The sequence below is a fragment of the Halichoeres trimaculatus genome, unplaced genomic scaffold, assembly GCF_033239565.1.
Source record: "Halichoeres trimaculatus isolate MK-OKI-2021-1 unplaced genomic scaffold, fHalTri1.1 fHalTri1_scaffold_10, whole genome shotgun sequence".
Classification (NCBI taxonomy): Eukaryota; Metazoa; Chordata; class Actinopteri; order Labriformes; family Labridae; genus Halichoeres; species Halichoeres trimaculatus.
The window spans coordinates 24,057,496-24,081,584 of NW_027437187.1; the positions used below are offsets into that span (position 1 = coordinate 24,057,496).

The 24,089-nt window shown below is 40.5% G+C and overlaps 1 protein-coding gene across 1 annotated transcript in view; it reads right to left on the reverse strand.

The window, feature by feature from the left end:
- Positions 1–24,089, reverse strand: part of polr3b (polymerase (RNA) III (DNA directed) polypeptide B) — a 25,658-nt gene continuing 1,569 nt past the window's right edge. Inside the window, exons 6-28 of the mRNA XM_074677461.1 lie at positions 23,701–23,801; positions 23,524–23,615; positions 23,324–23,441; positions 22,893–23,001; positions 21,970–22,092; positions 19,761–19,877; positions 19,545–19,679; positions 18,278–18,439; positions 16,088–16,288; positions 14,669–14,831; positions 12,352–12,505; positions 12,064–12,138; positions 11,409–11,507; positions 11,180–11,307; positions 9,925–10,134; positions 9,631–9,789; positions 8,909–9,026; positions 8,496–8,638; positions 6,276–6,379; positions 3,329–3,495; positions 1,082–1,195; positions 803–976; positions 1–457 (exon numbers count right to left, since the gene is read on the reverse strand). Coding sequence (XP_074533562.1) covers positions 328–457; positions 803–976; positions 1,082–1,195; positions 3,329–3,495; positions 6,276–6,379; positions 8,496–8,638; positions 8,909–9,026; positions 9,631–9,789; positions 9,925–10,134; positions 11,180–11,307; positions 11,409–11,507; positions 12,064–12,138; positions 12,352–12,505; positions 14,669–14,831; positions 16,088–16,288; positions 18,278–18,439; positions 19,545–19,679; positions 19,761–19,877; positions 21,970–22,092; positions 22,893–23,001; positions 23,324–23,441; positions 23,524–23,615; positions 23,701–23,801 — 3,096 coding nt within the window. The 3' untranslated portion in view covers positions 1–327. The remainder of the gene's footprint in view (positions 458–802; positions 977–1,081; positions 1,196–3,328; positions 3,496–6,275; positions 6,380–8,495; positions 8,639–8,908; positions 9,027–9,630; positions 9,790–9,924; positions 10,135–11,179; positions 11,308–11,408; positions 11,508–12,063; positions 12,139–12,351; positions 12,506–14,668; positions 14,832–16,087; positions 16,289–18,277; positions 18,440–19,544; positions 19,680–19,760; positions 19,878–21,969; positions 22,093–22,892; positions 23,002–23,323; positions 23,442–23,523; positions 23,616–23,700; positions 23,802–24,089) is intronic.

Consider the following 24,089-nt stretch of genomic DNA (forward strand, 5'->3'; position numbering starts at 1 on the left):
AATACGATGGAATGAGAGTAAAGTTTTCTACAGTGTATTTGTCACATGTGTGTTAAGGTATAATCGAAAGCAAGAGCACCACACAGTAGCTGAAAATGAAACAAGTGTTTTATATTTATTATATACACAAACAAAGAGCGTTGTAGTGATAAAGCCACAAAAAGAGTCACATTTCAGGGTTGTGAACACCAACTAAATTAAACTCTCCCTTGTTTTTAACTAATCATCAGCTCTGGTATCTTTTCACATGACTTTGTCTCAGACTTCTAACAAAATCTGTGAATCTGATCCTTACACTCACAGACTGTGTTTCTGTCCCTGACCTGGTCACTCGTTGTAGCGTGACAGTTTGAGTCGAGGGATGATGTTCATGGACTGCAGCTCCTGGAACAGCAGCTTGCAGGCGTACGGGATACGCAGTGAGGAAACATGGCAGGAGGACTTACAGTAGTGACACCTGGAAGGTAAAATAAAAAGGAATCAGACGGGAAATAACACAGAAGATACTAACTCTATTTCCATCACAGCAGTAGTAGTACACAAAACAGCCCCACATTTTGTAGAGCTGAAAACGACGTTCTGAAAGAAAAATACCAAGTTCTCTGTGACTGAAGAGTCCCTAACTTTATTTACTAGGTTAAACTTATGCTAATGTATCCCAGAGAAAAAGGAACATAGACAGAATCAGGATGAAACAACCAGATCATTGAATTATTTAGTTCTTCTAAGAACAGCTCTTGAAAACACCAGGGCAAACTTTCATAGGTTAGTCTGCACTTTTCAAGGAGAAACCACTGCTCACCATCCAGAGTATCCCAAGAGGCCACACTGTCCGCACACGTCCACCTCAAACGCATCACTGGAGATCATGAGGCGCTCCAGCAGCAACATGCTCGCACCGTAGCCGATCAGGCAGTCGCGCTCCATCTCACCCAGACGCAGACCTCCATCTCTGGAGCGGCCCTCAGTTGGCTGCCTGACAGATGCATCAAGAGAATAAAACAGTTTGTTCCTGAACCTGCTCAGACAAACTTTGAGGGGTTGTTTCTCTATTTCCACTTTGCTTAGACATCGTGTTTACCTGGTGAGAACAGCTCTGGGTCCTCGAGCTCTGGCGTGCATTTTGTCGAGGACCATGTGCTTCAGTTTCTGATAATACACCGGACCAAAGTAGATGTAAGCCTCCAGAGGTTCCCTGATGATAACACAGAGGCCAAAAAGACACAGAGGAAGTACTGAGTCTCAAACATCAGGTGGCTACACTTTGTCAGTTTGTTTTACTAAATCATCATTCTATGTTGAGTCACTTCATAGAGAAAATATCTGATACCAGCGGTGCATTCAGGTGACTCTGGGTCACTCAGATCTTATGCCTAACAGCTGCCGGGATCCTATGCTCTTATAAACCACTAGCAAAAGCTGTAGTGGGCCAGTAACAGTCGCCCTCATTTACTGATCTTGCTTAGAAACGGGCGCAGATTTGAGTACGAGTTTACCACAAGATTCATGTGTGATCTGGAATATGTTTGAAAGCAATCCACAGCAGCAGTCAACTGTAGGGATAGGCCGATAATTGAAGGGGCCAATATTTGCCATTTTGAGGCATATTGGCATCAACCTTTTTTTTTTTTATCCTATGGCTAATGAGAAATGAAGTAAGTAAAAAGTATAATCTGACTGGTGACAACAGAGCCATTTTCTTTTTTTTGGAAAACTTCACTGACTTCATAAAACTTAAGGAGTTATTTGTTTGTTCAAGTTTTCGTTTAACTTTATAGGACATGCTGCTGAGCCCAGGAGCTGTTTAATAAGTATATGCTTAAAGGCGTTTAAAAGAAGTTAAGTGTTGGAGTTTATATCATTCAAAATTTTCACAATAATATTTTTTACTTTTGCTGCAAATGAATATTAGCTCTAAATATCGGTTATCAGCCTCCTTGACTTCTAATACTAAGTACCAGTATCACCCTGACAAAACCATATCGTCCTATCTCTAGTCAACTCTGTGCGTGTGTGTGTGCGTGTGACAAAACAAACTACAGCCAAGTTTTAAAAATCTAATTTGTACATCCTTCTGTTACCCTCATTTATTTGTCTGTGATATTATTTGCTAGGCGCTGCAATGTTGGCTATGGCTGCCTTTTGCAGCAGCTCTCTGTTCTTTGTCTGTTTCTTGTAATTTTTTCGTCTCTATTTTGTAATCTTTGTATTTGGAGTGGATCATTACTTTGTTTGGCTCATTTGTTGGTCATGGACACCAAACTTTTTGTGGCTTCAGTGATATTTTTACTACTTTTTGTCCTGTGTTTGTCTGGAGATCCTACATGTAACCATGGCTGCATTGTTTTCATGTGAACTCAGCTGTTAGCAGCCTGTAGCATGTCAATGCTAACTGGCTTAAGGCCTGATGTCTTCCCACAAGGTGAGGAGAAGGAGGTGAGGACGACGTGCTGGTTCTCAGGTGTGAGCTAAGAAGTGATGACATGGACCTGTCCTTCCATCCATTGTTGTTGGGAACGTAAGATCTATTTCCAATAAGATGGACAAGCTAGCCGTGCTAACCCAGCAACAGAGGGAATACCAGAAGGCATAGTAGCATCATGCTATTCACAGACATGGCTAACGGAGCTAACACCAGACACCAACACCATGTTGGCAGAACTTCACCTGCTGTGAGCAGACAGGATCAAGGAGACAGAGATGGAGCATGACTGAAGAAGCTCAGTCCTGGACCCTGTGGAGGTGGAGGCTGGCTGAACTGGATAATGATGGACAAGCTGCCATCATCTATTTTCTTATGGACCTTTTTGCACTCTCTATACACTTTCTTACTTTTGTTTTCTTGATTGCTGCTGTGACTTCAATTTTGTTGTACTTGTTATAATGACAATAAAGTTCTATTCTATTGTATTCTATTCTATTCTATTCGATATTAAACTTTGGATGCCTTAATATAAGTAATTATTTACATTCAGGTCAAAATAACATGGAAACTAAAAGATAGCTATTCTGCTACCTGCCTCTAATTCTTCACACTGAGCCTTTAAAATGTTAAGAGGCTTTAGTGTTTATTTCAGTTTGATTTGTGACCAGATCAACCCCCTTACAGGAGTTTTTAATTTCAGACATTTCTCTTCAGCATGTATGAAGCTGTCGTCAGCAGAATGCTTTGGATGTAACGAAACATTCTCATGTCTTCATGTGTAAGTTTTTGGTGTGAAAAAAAGTAAAAATTAGAAGAATCAAAGATGAAGATACGGTGCTTTTTGGGTTTATGTGATGTGCATACAAGTGATTTTGGTGGGATTAAACATGAAATCTGGATTACCCGGTGATTCCTGAGGTGACGTAGTCTTTGCCTTGGTAGTTGTATCCGTATCGAATGAGATCCTCACACACGTCCTTTACCTTGCTGCCTCCAAAGGCTGTACCATAGTGAAACCGTCCATCTAGGACCCCCGCCTTCCCAGCCAGCAGCTCTATCAGCTTCCCGACCTGATAGAATAAAAACAAAAAAAACTCTTTATAGAGCAGAAACACCAAGACAATATATGACATCAATGTTCTGTGATCTGCACTCTCTCCAAGAAGCACATGCTGATGTTTTGGGGGGCATTATTTTACACATTTACCCATCAGGATGGGAACAGCTGTCTAAGGATGACTGATTTCAACAATTCCCCTGAGGTCACATCCAGATGATCTCTGACCCTGCCACATAAAAGGAAACACCTACTCTCAGGCCACAGAAATGTCCTTGCAAGCCAAACATTTCTGAGTGTTTTCCATGACGACCGCAGAGAGTAAACACGCTGACAGCTTCAGCAGTAAAGATCCTTCAAGTTTTTACAGTGTGAGGGACAAAAAGAGAGCAGAGACAGAGCCAAGTTTCATGTCATTCTCATTCAGCACCATCCTGCACTTCAGATGTACTGTGCACGTTTGATAAAACTTCCACACACTGCTACGGGCGCCCGTCTCCGGGGCAACAAATATCTGTTTGTGAACAGTTAGATTGCTGCTTAACGGCATCAATGGACGTGTGCTCTGTGAGCCAATGATAACCCAGAGAGAAGAAGAGGGAGGATAATAAGAGGTTTTGTCTCAGGAGAGCAACACAAACTCATGAAGAGACACAAAGTTTATACACAGATAACTGTTAAAGTTATAATCCGGGGTGTAAAAATTTAACATTTTCACAACAGGAATGGATTTCACACTTGTGACAAATAAAAGAAATCTGAAAGACAAAATGATAACTGGTAACTGATTCATCAGACCAAAAACAACTATTCTGAAGCTCAGATAGCTTTTTAAAAACCAGCTTATGACAGTGACACATAAAGCAGAACATCCACAGCCTGAAGTGTCTGCGTCCAAGTCACTCAGAAGTACAGCCATGAAGCGTTATGTCACATGTAAACAGGAAGAGGAGCCAGTGGGGCAGGAATGACAATTTAGACCTGTGGTTTTATTCATCCAGACTGGTTATGTGTGTTTGTTCAGTGCTTTATCTTTTTTTTTTTTTTTTTTACTGAGAGAAGGGTTCACTGGAGTGAAGGGATCCTTGTTGTTTCTTTGTTTCTGTTGTTATCTGTACAGACAACGTCTTGAAGTCATGTTTTTTGACACAGTTGCTGATAAGTGAACCTTCAAAAGGTCAAATTAAGAGATCAGTTCACCTTGAATTTACCAAACTCAAAACAGGATCAATCAATCTTTATTTACAAAGCGCCAAATCTGGAAAAATGTATCCTTGCAATTTGCAAGTTACAGGGGCATGAGAAACTATCTTAAAGGGGCGAAAACCACCAGAACACAAAAATGTCTTACCACAGAAATATCTAAGGTCAAGGACTGGGTTGAAGTGATGCAAAGAATTTTAACCATGGAAAAAAATGACGCACTTGCTTAGATTGGAACTGGATAAATTTGAAGGACTCTGGCAAAAACAGATAAAATACACAAAAACAGCTAAGTTGCATTTTATTACATAAAGGTTGGTTGTCATCCCCTTGGTGTTCAAAATTGTAACTGGTAACCATCATGTTATTCTGAATCTTATTGTTAATATTGTAAGTGATATTGTGCATAATGTCATTATAATCATGATTTAGACACTACTTTAGGAACTCTTTTTCATTTTACTAAAAAAAACTGTCTAAGGATATACTGTACATATGTATATTAGTTTTCTCATGTATGATTCTTAAGTTTTTTTTAAATAATTTATTTATTATTACTTTTTAAATTATTTCTATTATTTTACTGTTTTATTATTATTTTTCCACTTATTCTTGTTTATGTATCTATTATTTTTCCCCTGGGCCCTCATTAAAATATATTTTAGAGGTTTACCAAAAGGAAATTTAGCTGAAGGTCTAGACTCCAGAGGAACCACATGACCACATGACAGACTGTCAAACTGACAAAGGGGAAAAAATATATTATTAATTGTTTTTATAAATTAATTTTTATTTTATTTCATTTTATTTAGTAACATTTTATTTTATATTTTTCCTTGTTTTGTATATAATCTCTATTATGACTGTTAAAATGAACGGACAGTGAGGAAGAGAAATAAAGAAATAAAAGGAAAAATTCTAATTCTCTATCTATGATGTACCCAATAGGTGATATAATGATACAGTATTTCAATAAAAAGAGAATTTAGAAAACAATAAAGGGCAAAAACCTTGGTGGAAACTGTGTTGGGATTAAAGAGCAGGAAAAAGGGATCCAGAAAGAGAGATAGAACAAGATAAAGTTCTAAAAAGGATTAAAAGCAGTAATATCATTCATTTCACGAGTGAATGCACAGAAAGACAGGCAGAGGGGTAGATGTGCTGCCCTCTTGGATCTTAAATGTCATGACTTGACATGAATCACAAAACAAGTGGAGAAACCGTCGTGGCTTTATCCAAAATACTATCTTTAGTTCAGTCCAAGGTTAAAATAATTGATACTTATACCTGAAGTTCAGGGAAAGTGTCATCAGTAAATTTACACTTACATCTGCATTTATGTTTTGAGATTAACTTGAAACAGCTGAATTGACTGGAGAGCTGAAGAGAGACGTGGATCAGGTTGGTAAAAGTTTAGGTGACTCGGTTTAAGGTGCAGGGTTGAAAAGGACCTGTGCTTCGACAACCAGACTTGATCCCTGCCCCCTTTTTAGACACATTTTAACATTTAAAGAATTTGTTGATCTGATAAGTTCTGCATGAGTCTGCAGTGAAAAGAATTCAGGATTTGAGCTGCAGCTGCATTCGTACCGTCATTCTTGAAGGATATCCATGAGGGTTCATGATGATATCAGGACAGATGCCTGTGTCACAGAACGGCATGTCCTCCTGAGGAACGATGAGACCACAAACACCTGAGACACAACCACAAACACACACAGGAAGAGAGACGGGAGCATCGTTAAATTTTCACAGAGTAGTCAACTGCAATTTGAGCAATAAAACCCACAATGCTACTCAGTTTTTTGTAATCTGTCTACAGAAACAGAAACAATCTCTGCATCCAACATTTTGTTTGGCTTGTTACAACTTTCATCCTCTTATACTCTGTTATTTCTTCAAACCTGGAAAAAAATAAACTATACGGGAAAATCAACTGTTTTTCAGCGCTATGAAGAATTTACCCAAAAGAGCTTCTTCCAAAAAACTTTTAGTTCAACATTTTTGGGTGTTTTTGCTGCTCCTTTGGATGAGCATGACATTTCCATACTCATGTGGACAGACAGGATGATCTTTTGATTCACATGACATGGAGGGACGAGCGCCCTGGTAGCCAGGAGTTTAAGTGTGAGTGCAAATGTTTGCCGAGGGGCCGAAGCACTCTTCCCTGGCCAGGGTAAACAGATTGTCAACCCATTTGCAAATGAAAAAAAGAGAAAGAGGAGAGAAGAGAGGCAGAGCAGGAAGTGTAGAAAGGTGGGACTGGGATTACACATCCAGGACTTTTAGCTCGCTTGGAGGAAGTGGAGAGGATCAACTGGAGAGGAGAAATTGAATCCGTGCACGTGGGAAAAATTCACTATTAGTCGACCAGTCAGCAACAGAGCAGACTTTTGATGCACGACAGGATGTAGTAACAGGATGTTGACTGGGAACAAGTGCAGCAGTTAACTGGAAAGTCATCCAACAGCAGGAAGAAGGTGTAAAAGAGAGGAGAAAAGGCAAGAACAGCCCAGCCAGGAGAAAACATAAAAGGGGAAAATCAAAAGAGAGAAAAGGCAGAAAGAAGCTGAAATATCAGGGTAGAGGAGTAGGATGGAAGCGGAAAGAGTTTGAGGGAAAGAAAAGAGCAAATGCTGGAGAGGGAGACTCTAGTTCTCATAGCAGACATCCACGGTGTTGTTTGTTTTGTGTGAAAGTGAATGATAAAAGAGGCATGAAATCAGCAGAGAAAGGCAAGACAACAGCAAGGGTCCAGAGCCCTCCATCACATCTCATAGAGCTCCACGCTGGCGGCTCGCACAATGGGCCCCTACTACTGACTACCCAGCACCTCTTCCCCCACCCCCACAGCTGTGAGAGACACACACACACACACACACACACACACACACACAGATAAACAGAGAGAGAAAGAGAGAGTATGTGCATGTGAGTGTGTGTGTGACCGGTAAATAATTAACTTATTCTGCTTGGCTGACCAGGACTTATGAGACTCGTCATGAGTAGCCTGGAGATCTATAGCTGCGGGAAATCCACTGCTAATTTAATCAATATAATAAAACTAAGTTCAGCGTTTGTTTTCTGCAAAAGATATTTGTAAATAATAATCAGTGTGCAGTTTTATATATAAATATATTAAAAAACATCAATGGCAGTGAGGCAAAAAAAATAAAAAGGATATCTTGAATCAAAAGTAACGCTAAACACCTCAGAGTCAAACTGTCTCTACATCAGTTTCACATCTGGGACTTTCCATTATAAATCTGGCCCAGCTAACCCCACGGTGACCTTTCTCCCTCCGTCATGATCTGAGACAGAAGACATTGTCCCGTCCTGAGCTGACCGCCCAGTGGCCACAGCGTTAATGAGGAGAGTAAATTATGCATGGCGCCAGTTAGCTTTTTGATTAAAACATCATACCAGCCCTCTATAGGGGAGGTGCTGCGAAACAATGGAGGTTGTAAACACTTTTTCCCCCAGTAGCAGCAGAATACTGCTGGGGTGTAATAAATTTGCATAGTCTGGCACTGGACAAAGAGCCAATTAATTGAAAAGAGCTCTTGAAAGATGAGGACAGGGGGGCAGTGACAGAGCACCAGCCACTGGGACTTGACTCAACAAATGCTTCAGCAGTGAGACGAGTAAAGTTTTTTTGTCTACTCGAGTCATTTACAACCTTTTATGACAAGATCTGGAGCCTGAATGTGGATGTGTATCCATACTATCCTCTGTGTTGTTCACATGAAGGTCGGATTTGGACATTTGGAGGCTTTAAAGATGATGCTGTGAAAGTGCTGAGTGTGTCACCTTTCTGTCCATGCCGACTGCTAAATTTGTCTCCAATCTCAGGTCTCCTGGTCTGCCTCAGGAGGATCTTGATGAGGAAAGCATCTTCAGCGTTTGATGATATCATCACCTTCTCGATGTACGAGTCTGTTGAGCCTTTATAGCTACAGGAAGAAAAAAGAACAGACAAGGTGAGTTAGCAAGAAATCAGTTAATTAGTCTTTATGAATAAAGCACCAATCACAACAATTTTTATCTCTAGACACTTTCCAAAAGCTAAAATGTGAAACAAACAAAAGAAATGTTAAACGGCACTTTTTATAACTCTAAATCTGGCGTCACACAGAGGCTGAACAGGTGTCAAACAAGCTGAGGTCACAGTGAGCATGTTAAAGTGTGTGAGTGTGTGGTGTAAGTAGCTGAAATTAATTCACCTGATGGGCACGTCTCTGTATTGGGGCTGGCCTGGCTGGGTACTGCCCTCCAGTGGTGTTTGGGTGACAGTTGGCATGGACTTGTTCACTAACACCTGCTTGTTCTCCACTTTCTCACCTGCACCACACACAAGAAAGATCACAGGTTATCACTTAGAGAAGTCAGCCTGCTCATACTGACTGACTGACTGCAGATCTACTCAATAAATGTTGCTTTTAAAAGACAAAACAGAAGAGTCTAAAGGAGAATTAATATGGGCACAGAAAAAATGAATCACTTGTATAATAAATTAAACTTTGGCCCTGAACACCTGTGCTACACATCTCAATGAGGAGATTCAACAGGGTAAAGTACCTGTTGAATGTTTCACTCATGAACCCAGTCAGATTTTAAAAGTTGATGACATTGAGGAAAGAAGAAGAGTCTGGGAGGAAGAAACAACCCATGCTGAGTCACTTACAGATATAACTTAACGAGGAGCACAACTGAGAAGATAAATCTAAAAACATCAAAAAGAAACTTAAGGAAAAGTTGAGAGGAGTCTGTGTCTCTTCCGACTTTGAAATAATGAGTTAAGAACGACTGTTTCAAATCTGATATTAGTGTAGGATCTTTAAATGTTTCAGTAGACGGTCTGTAAAGCTGTCTTGTGAGTCTGTTTAAAGCTGTTTATGTAAAATAACATGAATAAAATTAAACGTCTAGTCTTGCTGCTTCTCACCAGGGGAGCAGATTCCATCAGCATCCAGGATGCTGTGCCTCCAGATGGGCTTTCGTGTGGCAGCATCCAGCATGGGCCCCATCACCTTGTCAAAGGTCTGGTTGGTGTAACGCCTCAGCGTGCACTTGGCATTTTTATAAACTAGACAGCGGCCGAATCCTGGAGTAAAACACACAGGTGAGCTTTTCTTAATGGTTTGTTGAAAGTATGCTGCAATTCAATCTTTGGTTAAAATGAGATTATAAATATTTGAATCCTCACTGACGTGTAACTTTTCAGACAAGCAGCTCTCACCTCTATCCAGAGAGGCTTTGTTGAGGACCAAAGCATCCTCTATATCGTAGCCGCTGTAGCTCATCACGGCCACAGTTGCGTTTTGTCCAGCAGGAAGCTTCTCGAAGTCGATTATCTCGATGGTTTTTGTCTTGACCATGGGTCTCTGAGGATACGCCAGCAGGTACATCAGCGTGTCAATGCGGTTTCTCTGGTTGTAGCCGATCGTTCCTGAAAAAAATTAAGAAATCAATTTTGATGCTTAGTTTTTATGTTAACATTTTCAATCCACAAGACTGCCTTTAAATAATTTATTAGCAGATTATTGTTAGTTATCTTCCTCCTGTGGGGTGGTGGGTCAGGCCTGGGTCCAGTTATGACCATCTCAGAGCAGCAGATTTGTGCAGCAGGGTGAGTTATGGCATAAAGCCTGGCCTCCCTGGAAGCCTTGACATTTGTCAGATGCTATTACTTCACAATCAGGCTACAAGCACAAAGTCTGTGATAATAGGCCCGAGCCACACAACCAGATTTGCACATGTATAGAGCCAGCCACACAAAACAGACAAGGCAGAGGATATTGGGCCAAATATAGTTCCAGTCCGTGTTTTTGTAAAAGTGGGGGGAGGGGAGGAAGGGGCGGACGGAGGTAAAGCGGTGGGGTGGGGGCTCTTACGAATGTTAGCAGAGCTGTTTGGGGAAGTTTTGGTTACCAAGGAGTTGCGGGTGCGCACTCTGTGGTCTTTCGCAGCTGAGCACACTGACCCCCTGAGCACAGCCAGAGCAGACACAATGAATTGCTAATGACACTCTGGGTGACTGGCAGGGAAAGGGCCTCCGCACACACACAGCACAATGGAGAACCTACGCAAGCGCCCCATGTTTGATGTCCATGCGCATACACACAGTGACACACACATAAGAAAAACACTCAATCACACATACAAATGTATTCTGACATGAAGTAGAACAGGAGCAGGGTTTTGGGGGGAGACCAACCAGCAGGCTGCTTGTATCTATAGTGTTTGTTATTCTAATGTGCTTTTGTATGATTTTAACTTATGCAAATAAAACTGTAAACCCTGAACTAGCAAGTTTAAAAGGCTTTAAAAAGTGCTGAGGGAAGATTAGATTACTGTCAGTATCTGTGGTTGGGCTGTTTGCGTGCACAGAAGTGAACAGCGCAGCTGTGTGGAGGATGTTTGAGGAGGGATTTGAAATCTCCAGTTGAATGCCCTCTCTGCTGACTGGAGCTACCAGCTCAGCTGACTCTTACCCATTGCCTGCTTGCCCATGGCGCACTGGTATGTGTTCCTGGGGGACTGGTTGTGGTGGGGGTAGGGGATGAGGCCTGCACACACTCCCAACAGAGTGAAGGGCTCGATCTCCAAGTGTGTCGTTTCCCTGCAGGAATGGAAAAAAGTAGGAAACAAAAAAAGGTTGTTGACACCAGGAATTGGGGAAATCTTCCTCAAAAACCTTCAGGGGAATCACAAGACACTCACTTGTAAATCATGTGTTCATAAAGAGCGATCTGACAGTCATTCTCTTCATTCACATCCAGGTACTCCACCAGGCCCTCGTGCAGGAAGTCTTCAAAGGTCCTGAGTCAACAAGATTTAGAAGTTAGAACATCAGCAGAGAAGTTACACAAACTTCCTCTCAGCACAATTTTCCAGGGATGCACCGATATGGAAATTTTGGCCGATTCCGATAGCCGATATTATTAATGCTGTTATGGCTGATAACTGATTTCAATATTGGTAAAATAAAAAAACAATCTGAGATGATGTGTTGAGGTAGTTCAGAGAGAAAGAGCGGCGCAATTAAGAAAAAAGACAAGCATGGAGAAAATCAAAGGATGGAGCGCCTAAGATGAACATGATCAAAAAAAGTATATTTTAATTTGTTTTTTGGATCAAAAATAGGAAGAGAGACATAAAAGAGGAGGGTCCACTCCACTCTTAGTTTTGGTGTTTACATAGTCATAGAAAACCATATCATTTTGGTCTTGATGCTCTGAAAATGTCTGGCAGCTAATGAGTAAATACTGGCCCACTTTTACACATCGACCGATACCGATATTGATAGCGATATATCGTGCATCACTAACAATTTTCTGTCCAGAATAATTTAAGAGACTGTTCAAATAGCTCTCACCTGTAGCCCTGTGACAAGTCCTCAATGTGCTTGTTTTTCACCATGGGCTGCCCCTTCTTCACAATGATGTATGGCCTGACAGAGGAAAAGCAAAGAGTGAATAAACTTACAGCAAATCACTTTTACACTGACATTTGATGTTAAAAAACACTTTGAGAGGGACTAACTCAAGTCCACAGAAATTAAGTAATAAATTAAAAAAACATACTGCATGGCCCAAATTCAAATTATGTGTCAAACAATTTTTTTATGTCTTGGGTTTATGGTTAAAGTGAACAGCGTCCCCACCTGCAGAGACGTCCTCCGTCAGAGGAGATGTAGACGCAGCGGTCTGTCAAGTTGGTTGAGATGGACACAAACTCATTGATAAAACCCGCCCTGCGCATCAGTCTGAAGGTGTTGACCAGTTTATGGTGATCTCGAATCACACCCAGAATGTTTCCTGTTGGAAATGTTCAGAAAGATTCAGACACAGATGGAGAAAACTCACATTACGATTTACATAAATAAAGAAACTTAATTTCAATATGTACTGGACAGACTGCACACAAGAGGGCTGAGTGGCTTCTCATTTTTCTGATCCATTTTCTTGCATAAGAATGAAGATTAAATAGAAAGTTAATTCAGGCCTCTTCTGTGCTGTGATTATTACCTGCCAGGTCTGATGATTCATGCCATCACCTGCACTAAGTTATAAGGACTGACTAAGGTTTACAAATGTTGTCTCCTGTAAAGTGAAACTAAGACCTTTTTATTTTCATTTATCAAATATTTTATCCTGAAAACTGCAAGACATCCAGTTTTGACCCATTCTTGATTGGATAATCATTTAAGTAGGGCTGGGAATCAAAAAAGGATATTGTGAGCCTTTGTGCCTAACGATTCTCTTATTGATTCTTTACACTATGCCAGAGCTGTAGGACCTTATGTGACTAGTCTGCTGCAGCTTTCTTAGCTTAGCAGTTAGATAACATTTCCCTAGAAAACCCTGTTTAAGGATTTCTAGCTTGAAATTTTACAGATGAACTGAACACTCAAATAAATCTACATTACTCTCTCACAGGAGACTCCTATTCAATACATTCAAATTAAACAAAATAGCACTAGCTTGATGCTAATGTATACGGGAAATTGCATTGATACCCTAGCAGTAAGCATACATCGGTATAACTTTGGCTTCAGAGTAGAATTTTAACTTTCCTCACAAAGGCATATCACAGTTACTCTTTTTAAACAATACCGAGAATTCCAAATGTCAAAATAATTTCAGGCAAATGAAAGAAAAGTTAGGCTCATGGTTGGCTTTATAACTACGGCAAAGTTCCAAACAACTTAGAATAATGCTATAACCACTTCGAGACACTAGATGGCCAACTTGAGTCAATAACATATTACAAAACTGTACATCGTCACATGACGTGCAATTTTTACTTATTTCTTTACGCCAGGAGATATCCAGATCCAGTGACCAATTACATACTTATTCACTTGAAAAAGAAGGAATTGAAAAGGAAATTGATAAAAAATTGAATCGATAACCAGAATCGATATTGATAAAAAGCCCATCCCTACATTTAAGAAAAAAAATCTTAGTCTTGTCAGGAGCTGGATGATTTATGTTAATTTATGCTGTTTATATTTATCTCATAATTCCTTTAATAACGGTGTCCTCAGTGTAAACCTTTGTGACATTCATATCAAAGTGGAGACATTAGAGGGGTGGAGACGTCACGCCTTTCACTGCTGGTTAGAAATTAATTGGCAAGAGTTTCATGCTTTTTATGATCAAAACAGGTTTTTATAAGAACAAAGAAATAAATGTCTGCTATTTCTCCATTTTATAATAGTCAGTTGAGTTTGCATCTGGTTGGAATTCTCTAGAAGAGTAAGAACTGAAAGTTATATGCAGACGAGATAATACTTAACAATTTGGAAAAATAAATTCTGGAAAGTGTCAGGCAAAGGTGAAAAATTAAAATACCATTTAGAACCATTTTCTTTGATCTTAACAAATGTTATTATAACATTTTGAAAGCTACACACAAAGGAGGAAGTTGACTAGCTGTGTTAAAAACACAACAAACTTTAAACAGAGAAAAGGGTAACAGTGCATTATTCGTGTACCCTGAAATGAGACGCTGAGCTGGAACTGCCTGCAGAGGTTTGTTCATATCGAGCCTGACAGACAAACGAGTGGAGAACAGAGGAGACACTGTGCTCTGCCTCTGTGTGAGGGCACACGTGCAGCGAACACACTCTGAAGGGCTTTGACACCTGCTGCTACCAACTAATTAAATGGTATGGCAGCTAATATAATTTGACAGTTATCAGTGGCAAGACAAACATATACAGTAATTAAGGGGCCAAGTTCTGACTCAAGAATAATACCTACTGCTGCCATGAAATTAATGACTTATCAGCCTCCAAGCAAATACAAACCTGCCTCCTGTAAACTAAGCAGAATGTTTCCCTTCATGTTCATAGCAGAATTTCAAAACGGAGAGGATTAGACTTTCTTTTCATGTGATCTTAAGTAACAGCATCCAGCGTTAATTCTTCATGTTTATTTATTTGTTATGCTCTGCTTGAGCAGCAGTGCTTTTACCATTAAGGAAGACCAGGAAGACGCTCGGGTACGAGAGCTCCTCTCCACACAGCAGGTTCACGTCTTCAACGCCCAAGTTGAAAGCTAGCTTGATGATCGGACCGTCCTCCATGTCGGTCGTGATGTGAGTCATCAGGGCCAAGTTCTTCACCAGACCACAAGCCTTAAAACAAGAGCAGTCATGACCGATGCAGTCTAGTGTCAAAGCGTTTTTTTGTTTTTATACAATATGAGATAAAGAACCAGAGGAAGTGGTTCATTTTAATGTTGTACAGGTCAGCACATACACTTTATAGGCAGCTTACAGTTTCACAGCTTTGGGCAAATAATTTCTAAAGGTCCCATATTGTGCAAAAATCACGTCATTAAGTCTTTTAGTGAAAATTGTGGGTCTTTGGCTTTCCTTCCAGCCCCAAAAATGTGAAATTAGTAGTAGTAGTGCATAGTTCCATGCACAAGCTTCCCATCTCGGAAGAAGACAAAAGACAAGACTAAGTGGCTAGAGTTTGTTTATCAAGGAAAATGTGCCAGCTACACTCAGTAAAACTGTGCATGTGTGTGCTGGTCACTTCACGGCCGATTGCTTTTCCAACTTTGGACAGTACAACAGAGGGCTAGCGAATAGACTGGTCTCTGTGTTAGCATCAGGATGCTAACTTTAGCTGCCGTTAGCCTGCTGTTTTAGCCTGTAATGTTACGGTAAACAAGCTTCGCTGTTTTCTAAACATTGTGCACTTGGAGCTCGTGGTGCCGCTCTCAGTGATGTGGAAGAGCCGGGCGGTATCAGTGGTGGCTCATTTACATATGAAGGCCACGCCCACTAAATCAGACCGTTCTAAACAGAGGGGCTATGAGAGCCTGGAAACAATGCTGCTGTGCTTGATTTATTGGCTTTTTGGACCAAATCATGTTACTACCCTTTCATGAAGACATCAATGATCCATATTAAACAGCAGAAAAGGAGCATAATATGGGACCTTTAAAGGTGCTTTACAATCATTTCCCATTTTCTCACAAACTATTTCCTTTTTTCAATTTTTGCTTTTTTTCTTCATCCTCCTTTCCTTTCTACCTTGGTGAAGTCCTCAGTCAGGATACTCATAAAGCTGTCCAAGCTTTATGAGTATCCTTCACGCACACAGATAAAACACAATGTAAGGGCATTTTCTGTGCCACTGATTTCAGATTTCTTCAAGCAAGCAGTGCATGGATAAATCGTATTGGCAAATGCACAGCTGTACTCTATTTACTCTCCATCAAGCACTCCAGATGTTACACTGGATCAAACTACAATCCAACATCATGTTAATTTATGGATTGATCTGTTTAACCATGACAAAATGAAATATCTAGGAAAAAAAAATTAGGAAGATGTGTCATGTTGTTGTTGCTCAGGTGTGGCTGGGGCGGCTCACTCACCTCTCCCTCAGGAGTGTCAGATGGACACAGCATACCCCACTGCGATGGCTGCAGAGAGCGCGGCCCACTGACCTTCCTGGTCTTCTCAAACTGAGAGGAGATTCTGGTCATCATACCGAGAGCTGAGATGTAGGAGAGACGAGACAGGACCTGGGTGACACCCTGACGATCCATTTTAAATCTCTTCAGGGACCAGTTTCCCTGTGGGCAGAGGAGAATATTCATACTCTGCTTTCTAACAAGTTACCAGCAACAAAAGATCAAACAACACAGTTACTATTGAAACTGGTGCGACAGACGTTTTGTTTAAAAAGTGCACTGTATTAATTTAAGAATGTATCTAGTTATGTCACTTTTATCATTTTCAATAAGATAAGCTGAATCCCTGATGACACGAGTAACGCGAAAACAGCAGACTGACAAGATGTCATCGATACTGGACGTTCCAAAACCAAGGATAAACTGTTCTATGCAGACCGGTCTGCTTTGTTGGAAGAGTAGAAAATGTGCACCACACAAGTAAAATGTTCACCGTGTCGGATGGAGATGGAAAGATTGCACCTGTTGAACTCCTCTAGAGGAGGAGCTCAGTGGAGTGGTGGAGATCATCGGCATGGTGTCCAACAAAGGAGTGAAAGGGCATCACTTATGATATGGAGCTGTATAACGAAGCTCTGAAGCTGATCAACAATTTCTTTCATTACTATCTGCTTGAAATGGCTGCAGGTGGTTGAAGTTAAATTCATCAACCTATTTGTTCACTTATGACGTCTTCACTTTTTATGTCCACTGTTTAACCTGCCCAGGTCTGTTGTAAGTAGTGTCACGATACAAAAATTATGATTCGATACGATACCTGCCTAAAACATCTCGATACCAATACCTAAACGATACCATGGCAAAACCTAAAACATTAAAAAAAGAATAGAATAAGCAGCTTGAAGGGAAGGCTGCCTCAAGTTATTTTTTTTTCTGATTTTTCTGACATCTGTTTGCGTGTCTGTAGGGCTAAGGGAGATCTGTAAATTGTGCTTTGACAACTTATTCAATTGTATACAGTTGTGTACAATATAACTAATTAGAAAACCAGAAAAAAGTCCTTGTTGCACAGTAATGAGCAGATAAAATAATCCTAGGGTGCTGAACGGTGAGGTGCTTCGTCATGTTTGTAGTGTTTCCTCTGTGTGTGTCAGTAGTAAGCTTTATGAAACCGCCCCAACTTTCGTAAGTAAAATACTGCCTAATTTCGCTCCGTGCCCTGGCTTTTTGACAAGCTGCGGCCGGTTTACAAGCGCTGAAACTTGAAGCTGATGTCTGTAACTCAGTCAGTATGTTTGCATGCAGCTTAAGAAATCAAACTGTGAGCTAGTCAGCAAGAGATCAGATGATTAATATACACATTAACAACTTTGTCGGACTGAAAATGGCATCGACGCACGTAACTAATACTGGCTTATTGTCGAACTTCACAACAACACACACACTTTGGAAAGAGATAGAGTCTCCGCCCACTTCAGAGAGGAGAGAGGACCCAGCTCAGTGGCTACAGACTCACAAGTTGCCAGACTTAAAATGTCTGATTCAGATGAAAAAAAAGGCCTTGGAGTACCAATTCTTAAAATGTGTGGTATTGTTTACTTTTTGAAAACGGGGGGTATCGATACTTTCTCAGTATCGTATATCGTGCAACCCTAGTTGTAAGTAAAGTTCCATTTTTACGAAGGATAACATGTTATTAGCCAAGGTTTGACAATAAAATGAACACTGTTGGAAACTGGAAAAAAAAAACCCTGATGACACACAAACTCCCAGTCATGAACTGTAATCATTATTTAACCTTTGACCCGGGCCCTTTCACACATGCACAGCTTTTCTAATAATGCTCTGAAATTATTTGAGAGGAAAGCAAATGTTAAGCTAACAGTGAAATCTGTTTATGACACCTTTAAGCAGACGTTTGTCTGACAGACACTTTGTAAACAAACTGTGTGGGAGCACAGTCGAGAAAATCCTACATGAGTGAGTCAGAGGGCAGGGTGATGCTGATCAGGGTTTTGCTGTTTTGTAATTTTAGCTGATTGAAAAGGTACACAATATAAAATGCTTCCTCTCCTCCTGTTTGCCATTAAGGAGGAAAGTTTCAGGGCTCAAGTTATCTAAAACATTGTAAAAAGGCCTTTTCTCACTTACTGTAGATATGGCGTTGACCATCCCATTGGTGATCTGATCCTGACGCATGTGCTTCACAACATCAAACTGAGCCGCCCTCTGCTTTGGGATGATCTGGTCGGCTATTTTCTTCAGTTCAGAGTTAAACTTCTTAAACAGATCTTCAAACAGCAGAGACAGGAGCTAAGGAAGAGAGACAGTTTGATTTTTATTCTCAATTTTTTCTTAACTGGACTTTCGACAGTCGTCATTTATTTTCACACAGTCTGACTCTCAGGTGTCCTGACACCTTACATCTGATCCTGCCTCTAATCAGAGCAGAGGTGCGTATGCAAGTCGGTTTTAATAACCAGGTGTGGCAGTTTGTTGATAAGCCTGACCTGGCCTCTGTCCCAGGTCCCTGTCCTCCTCCTTCAGGCCTACGGGAGGCAGCCTCTCCCTCAGCACCCCTCACTCCCCCACCCAGCCTGCCATTAGCATACATCAAAACAAACAGGCAGCGCTGCTTGAAATTAATAAAGAAATTAAGCTTCCGTTGTGCAGCCAGGCCAATTAGTTGAATGTCAGGGAACCATAATTGGAGAGTGAGGAGATTGTGAGCGTTGTTAGTGTGTAAGCCCCCTATTGAAAGACGGTTCTGTGCCCCCCTCCTCCTGCCTCCTGCTCCTTATACAGAGCAGGTTGGGGGGGAAATTAAAGGCCTTAAGACAGCAGTAATTACATTATCAGAGCCGGGCCTGCGGATTAGCTCAATCGCTCCAGTCAAGGCAGTAATTCTATTGTCGCGCTGCTGAAAAATCCCCATGCTTCCACAGCTTCTGGATTTTGGTGCCACCTCATATCTCTCTCCTGACAAAGCCAGGCAGAAAGGGGGGGGGGGAGTGAAAACAAAACAGGGCAAAACAAAGCTGAGGGAAAATAATGAGAGTCTTATTAAAAGAACGAGGCAGGAACAAAGATGCAGGTGAGAGATCAGGACCGGAGCAGGCGCTGTACTCTGGTTCAGGGCTGTGATCAGCTGGCTCTGAAGCTTGTGAGCCGTGTTTGTACTTTTCTAGACATGTGTTATTAAACCGCTTCAAGCATGATTTGAGTTCAGAAGTGAAGAAAACTCTGTAATTATCTTTCAGTACAAAAACATGAATGAAAAGAATAAATTAAGTCACTGGATCTACCTGTTAACAACTGGAATTTTAATTAAAACCAACGTTTTTATGTCACACGACAAAGACGGACTGAACAGTGATTTTATGAAGGTGTAACAGTGAACATGTGTGTAGAGCTTTACCTGTCCAGCCAACTCCAGACGTTTGTTGCCGTAGTAATCCCTGTCATCCACTTTGTTGTCCCCTTGAGCCAGGATCACTCTCCGGACCATCACAGCCAGGTAAATGCACTTTGCTCGAAAGTTAAACTCTTTCACCTAAAAACAGAAGACAAAATGACTCTACCTCTTGGTGTTAACCAAACACTGACCCTGATCGGCGTCTCTCTGAGGACATACAGGCACATGTGTGAGGATGAGTGATGCCAAAAGCTCTCTGGCCTCCTCCATCTTGGTCTTCTTGGGACCTCCCCACATGCGCTGTCTCCGCACTTTGTTCCCGAGGTACCTTAGAGCCTGAAACAACAGAGGTCAGAGGGCCCAGCGTAAGATTAATTTATTTATGGGTTATTTAACAGAGACAGATACAGTATTTATAGACAAACTGGGAACACTCACTGTATCCTAGTGTTTATACCGGGTTATTATCATAATTATAGCAGCACACTGGAATTTTCTGAGAAGTCAAAAATTGATCAAGAATAACATACAACCACTGAAACTTTTTTTTTGTCTGCAAGTAAATTAGTGTAATAACTGGCAATGAAAGAATGATAATGTGCTTTACTTTTTCAGCTTTTACTGTGGAAAACAGTACATTTGAGGCCTTTTTTTTCTCAATTAAGCAGGATTTGGTTGTAACCAAACATGGTGAAGTTTGCAATCAATGCTTTCAAAATATTTGGGCATGTATCTGATACCTGAAACTCCAAATCTGCAAGTCATTAATTCAACAGATTTCAGAAACAGAACAATACTCAAATGTATATTTGTGCATAAAGCAACACACAAGCATCAGCAGCTCCCATCCCTGATATAGGCCTCCTCCTTTATGCTTTTTTGTTTATCAGATTGTATTCTTTACAGTCTTTTCAATAAATATCTTTGTTTAACTTCAAGTGTTACAATTTAAGCTGAAGTTGTGTTTTTTTTTATTCCATGCTGCAAATTTTAAAAAGTTCAAAAGTTTGTCTGAAGTTATACTTTTTGTTAAATTGTTTAAAAAATTTGAAATTTTTACAGAGAAGAAAATATATTTCTCCATTTCATTTTAACAACCACACACACACACAAAAGCACACCTGAGTTTGTCTGCATCTGCACCCCTCCACAATAGGAGAGGTCAAAGGTTAATGAGGCCTGAGACCACCCACCCTGCCAGGTATGTTATGAAAAGTCAATTTAAAAAAAATAAATGATCATCACTGATTCAAACAGTGTTTAAGTGTGTTAAAAATTAACTAATTAATTAATGAAACATGTAATGGATCAACAAAAAGACGTGAAAAACACAAATATGTTGATCCAATCATGAATCTTTGTCAATCAGAACATATAAACAAAAATAAAGATGACAGTTAAGTCTGGTTGATACAGATTAATTATCATAATCTGTTAACAATGTTTCCAAAGCCTTATCTGCCTTTGATTATATAGAGTAAGGCCTCATTGTGCACAATACAACGACCCAATGAATACCATGAAAAGACATCACGGAGGTCGGCGGACAGACGAACATGAGAGCTGCGGTGGTCGGTTGCTAGGAAACAAATGTGGGCTCATCAATGCATCAGCGGTTCCTCTAACAACATAATCTTTATGAAAAACAAATTGGCCGATTGCATTCATCTGTAGATGTCAAAGAAAACAGGCGGGCCTCTTGAACAACATGAAAATCATTACTTAACTGACTGAAGAGACAAAATCTTAGTCATCTGATCACAAAGAGAACTCCTCAGTCAACAGGCTGTCGCATGTTGCGTCTGAACAACATTGAGCTCTTCAGACAGAAATAGAGAGCACATTAAGGCTGGCTGAAAGTTATTGTTAACATTTTTAAATTCTAAATGATCCTTTCTTATTAAATGTTGACTTGTTACCATTCAAGTTCCTCTTGTTATATATTATTCCTGTTATAATTAAAAGTTCTGTGACTTTCAACACTATTTCTCCTTTCTTAATACAAAAATCGCAAAAAAAATACTTTGGTCTCACAATCCATACAATAAAGTGTTTGTGTGACTCTTTGCATGCGCTTTGCTCCAGTCATTACTGAAAAGGACAGTGGGCTGAGTCAGAAATACAGAAACAGACAGTGGGGATAAAGTCAAGGACTCAAATGAGCTTTAACTACCAACCTAAACCAATAACACGGGGTGGTTTAAGGTGGGGACTTTGGTCTTTGGACAGGGTAACTGAAGAGTGACAAGAAATGTGGGGAGCAGAGAGTGGGGGATGATATGCTGCGAGGACCATCTAACAATGCTGGACGAGGCTGGGAGTCTGATTGGAGAAGGACCCCTGTCATGTCTTTATGTTTAACGTTTGAATTAAAATTATGTTTAAAGCCACATCCCACAGCTCTGCCACACACTGACCCCTGGGGTACCTGAGTCTGTGTGAAGATCTGGGCCTTCTGACACTCCTCCAGGCTCGGGGCAAAGCTGGCCATGACGTGCTCCTCTGTTCCAATCATCTGCACAATCTCCTGGTCACTCTCAACGCCCATACCCTGTGTGAATAACAAGCACAGACTGTGAGATGTGACCTGGTGGCAAGATGTGAGTGTAAACAAAATATAAGTTTAAGACGTATAATTTAAATTAACTCGTGAAAGCCTTAGAGATGTGATGTCTTACTACACCTAAACAAGATGTGAACTAGGAGGCATGGAGAGAAGAGGTGTGTATACAAGGAGGGAAAGGGTGAACTTGAAGTCATAAGGTTGTCTGACATTTGCTTATGGAAATGTGAAGCTGTGGGAACTGAATTGTCCGTCCCAAAGTGGGTCTGCTGTTTTTTTTTTTGCAGCTGCTGCCAAACACGGGAAGAAGTCATCCAGGATATAAAAGTGCACAGTAAACAGAACAAGCTGACAAACTGGCCTCTGGATATTGACTTCAGATCAAAACACACTCAGCTCTCACAAGCTGACATGTTTGAAGAGACTTGTCCTCAGAGGGGAAGAAGTTAATGATGCCAGCTGGCTGTCTGACATTTTCACTCTGAGCAGAGAGCAACAAATGAGTCTGATAAAAAACAACTGAAACTACTCCTTACCTACAAGAGAGAACACCTGCACATAACGCATATAACATCATCCGATTCAGACAACTGACGGCCACGTATCACAGCAAAGCGAACATAAAGAAAGGTTAAAGATAATTAGAATGAATCAGCAGAAACTATCTATTGTTTATACCTCTGAGTCAAATTTACTAAAAGCATCATTACCCACTTTGATCTTGCTGTCTTATATCGCCCTCTACTGGCCACAAGCTATACCTGTGCGGCATCATTGATGACATTTACTTTGAATATGATGGCAATGGGAGCATCCTCAGACAGGGTGTTGTGCCTCAGGTAGAACCTTCCTTGTTTGACAATCATGTTAGTTCTGCTTTTCTTCTCATGAGTAGAACTGGATTGAAGAAAAACAGAGCAGGTGAAGAAAGCTTTCCAAAAAAGAGTAGCATACATGAACCTGTTATTTAAAACTACAACAAGACACTGTTTATTGTGAAAGGTTTGATTCAAGAGAAGATGTTTTTTTAATAAATTTGGCATACTTTAATTTAATTTTCTTCTAAGTCCATGTGCTTAGTGCACACATGAATGTGCTCAGACTTTTCACCACAAAGTGCTTAGAGATTTCTGATTAAACCAACAGGTGGCAGAAACATTAAGCACTACAAACACCTATAGACAGCTCTGTTATTACACAGACTGAATTGTGAGAGTACCTTGTGACTGAGGCTCCAACTGCTCCCTTCCTGTCCTGTTCCACAATGATTCGATTCTTGGAAAGCTGCTCTTGGATCAAAATGACTTTCTCCTGACCCTTCACAATAAAATAACCCCCTAAAATAAGAGACAAAAAAGATTAATAAAATCCTTATTTCTAATTTGACATGATGATTATTCTGTTGCATCCTACACACACCTGGATCCAAGGGACATTCATTAAGTTTTGAAAACTCCATTGGGGTCTTCCCTGTGAGGACACAGTTAGAGCTCCGCAGCATGATCGGCATCCTGAGAAAATACGGAAAAGTACATTAACAACATACACTCAAAATAAAAGACATGTTTAGGTATACAAAAAGAAAAAGTATGATACCTGCCGATAGGCAGAGCATTGCGGATGATTCTCTGACTGCCACGAGTGTACTCTATGTCCACCGTGATGGGCGCCGAGTAGGTCATGTCTCTGAGACGGCACTGTGGAAACAAAAGGGGGAGATTGAGCTGTTTCCTCATGACAGTGACTTTTTCCTTCCTTTGTTTGAAAGAAATATCAATGATAACAGGCTTGTAAGTTTTCAAAACCAAAAGTTTCTTTTTCTGCAAGATCAGCTTGCCTAAATTAAAAAACTTGAATTTTAAATATTATAAAACACTGAAGGAGAAGCAGGAATCTGCATATAGTTGTTATTTCCTGTCCTCATTTTTCAAACTATCGGATTTTTATTTTCCAGTAACAGAAAATGAAGTTTAATTGTGGTAACT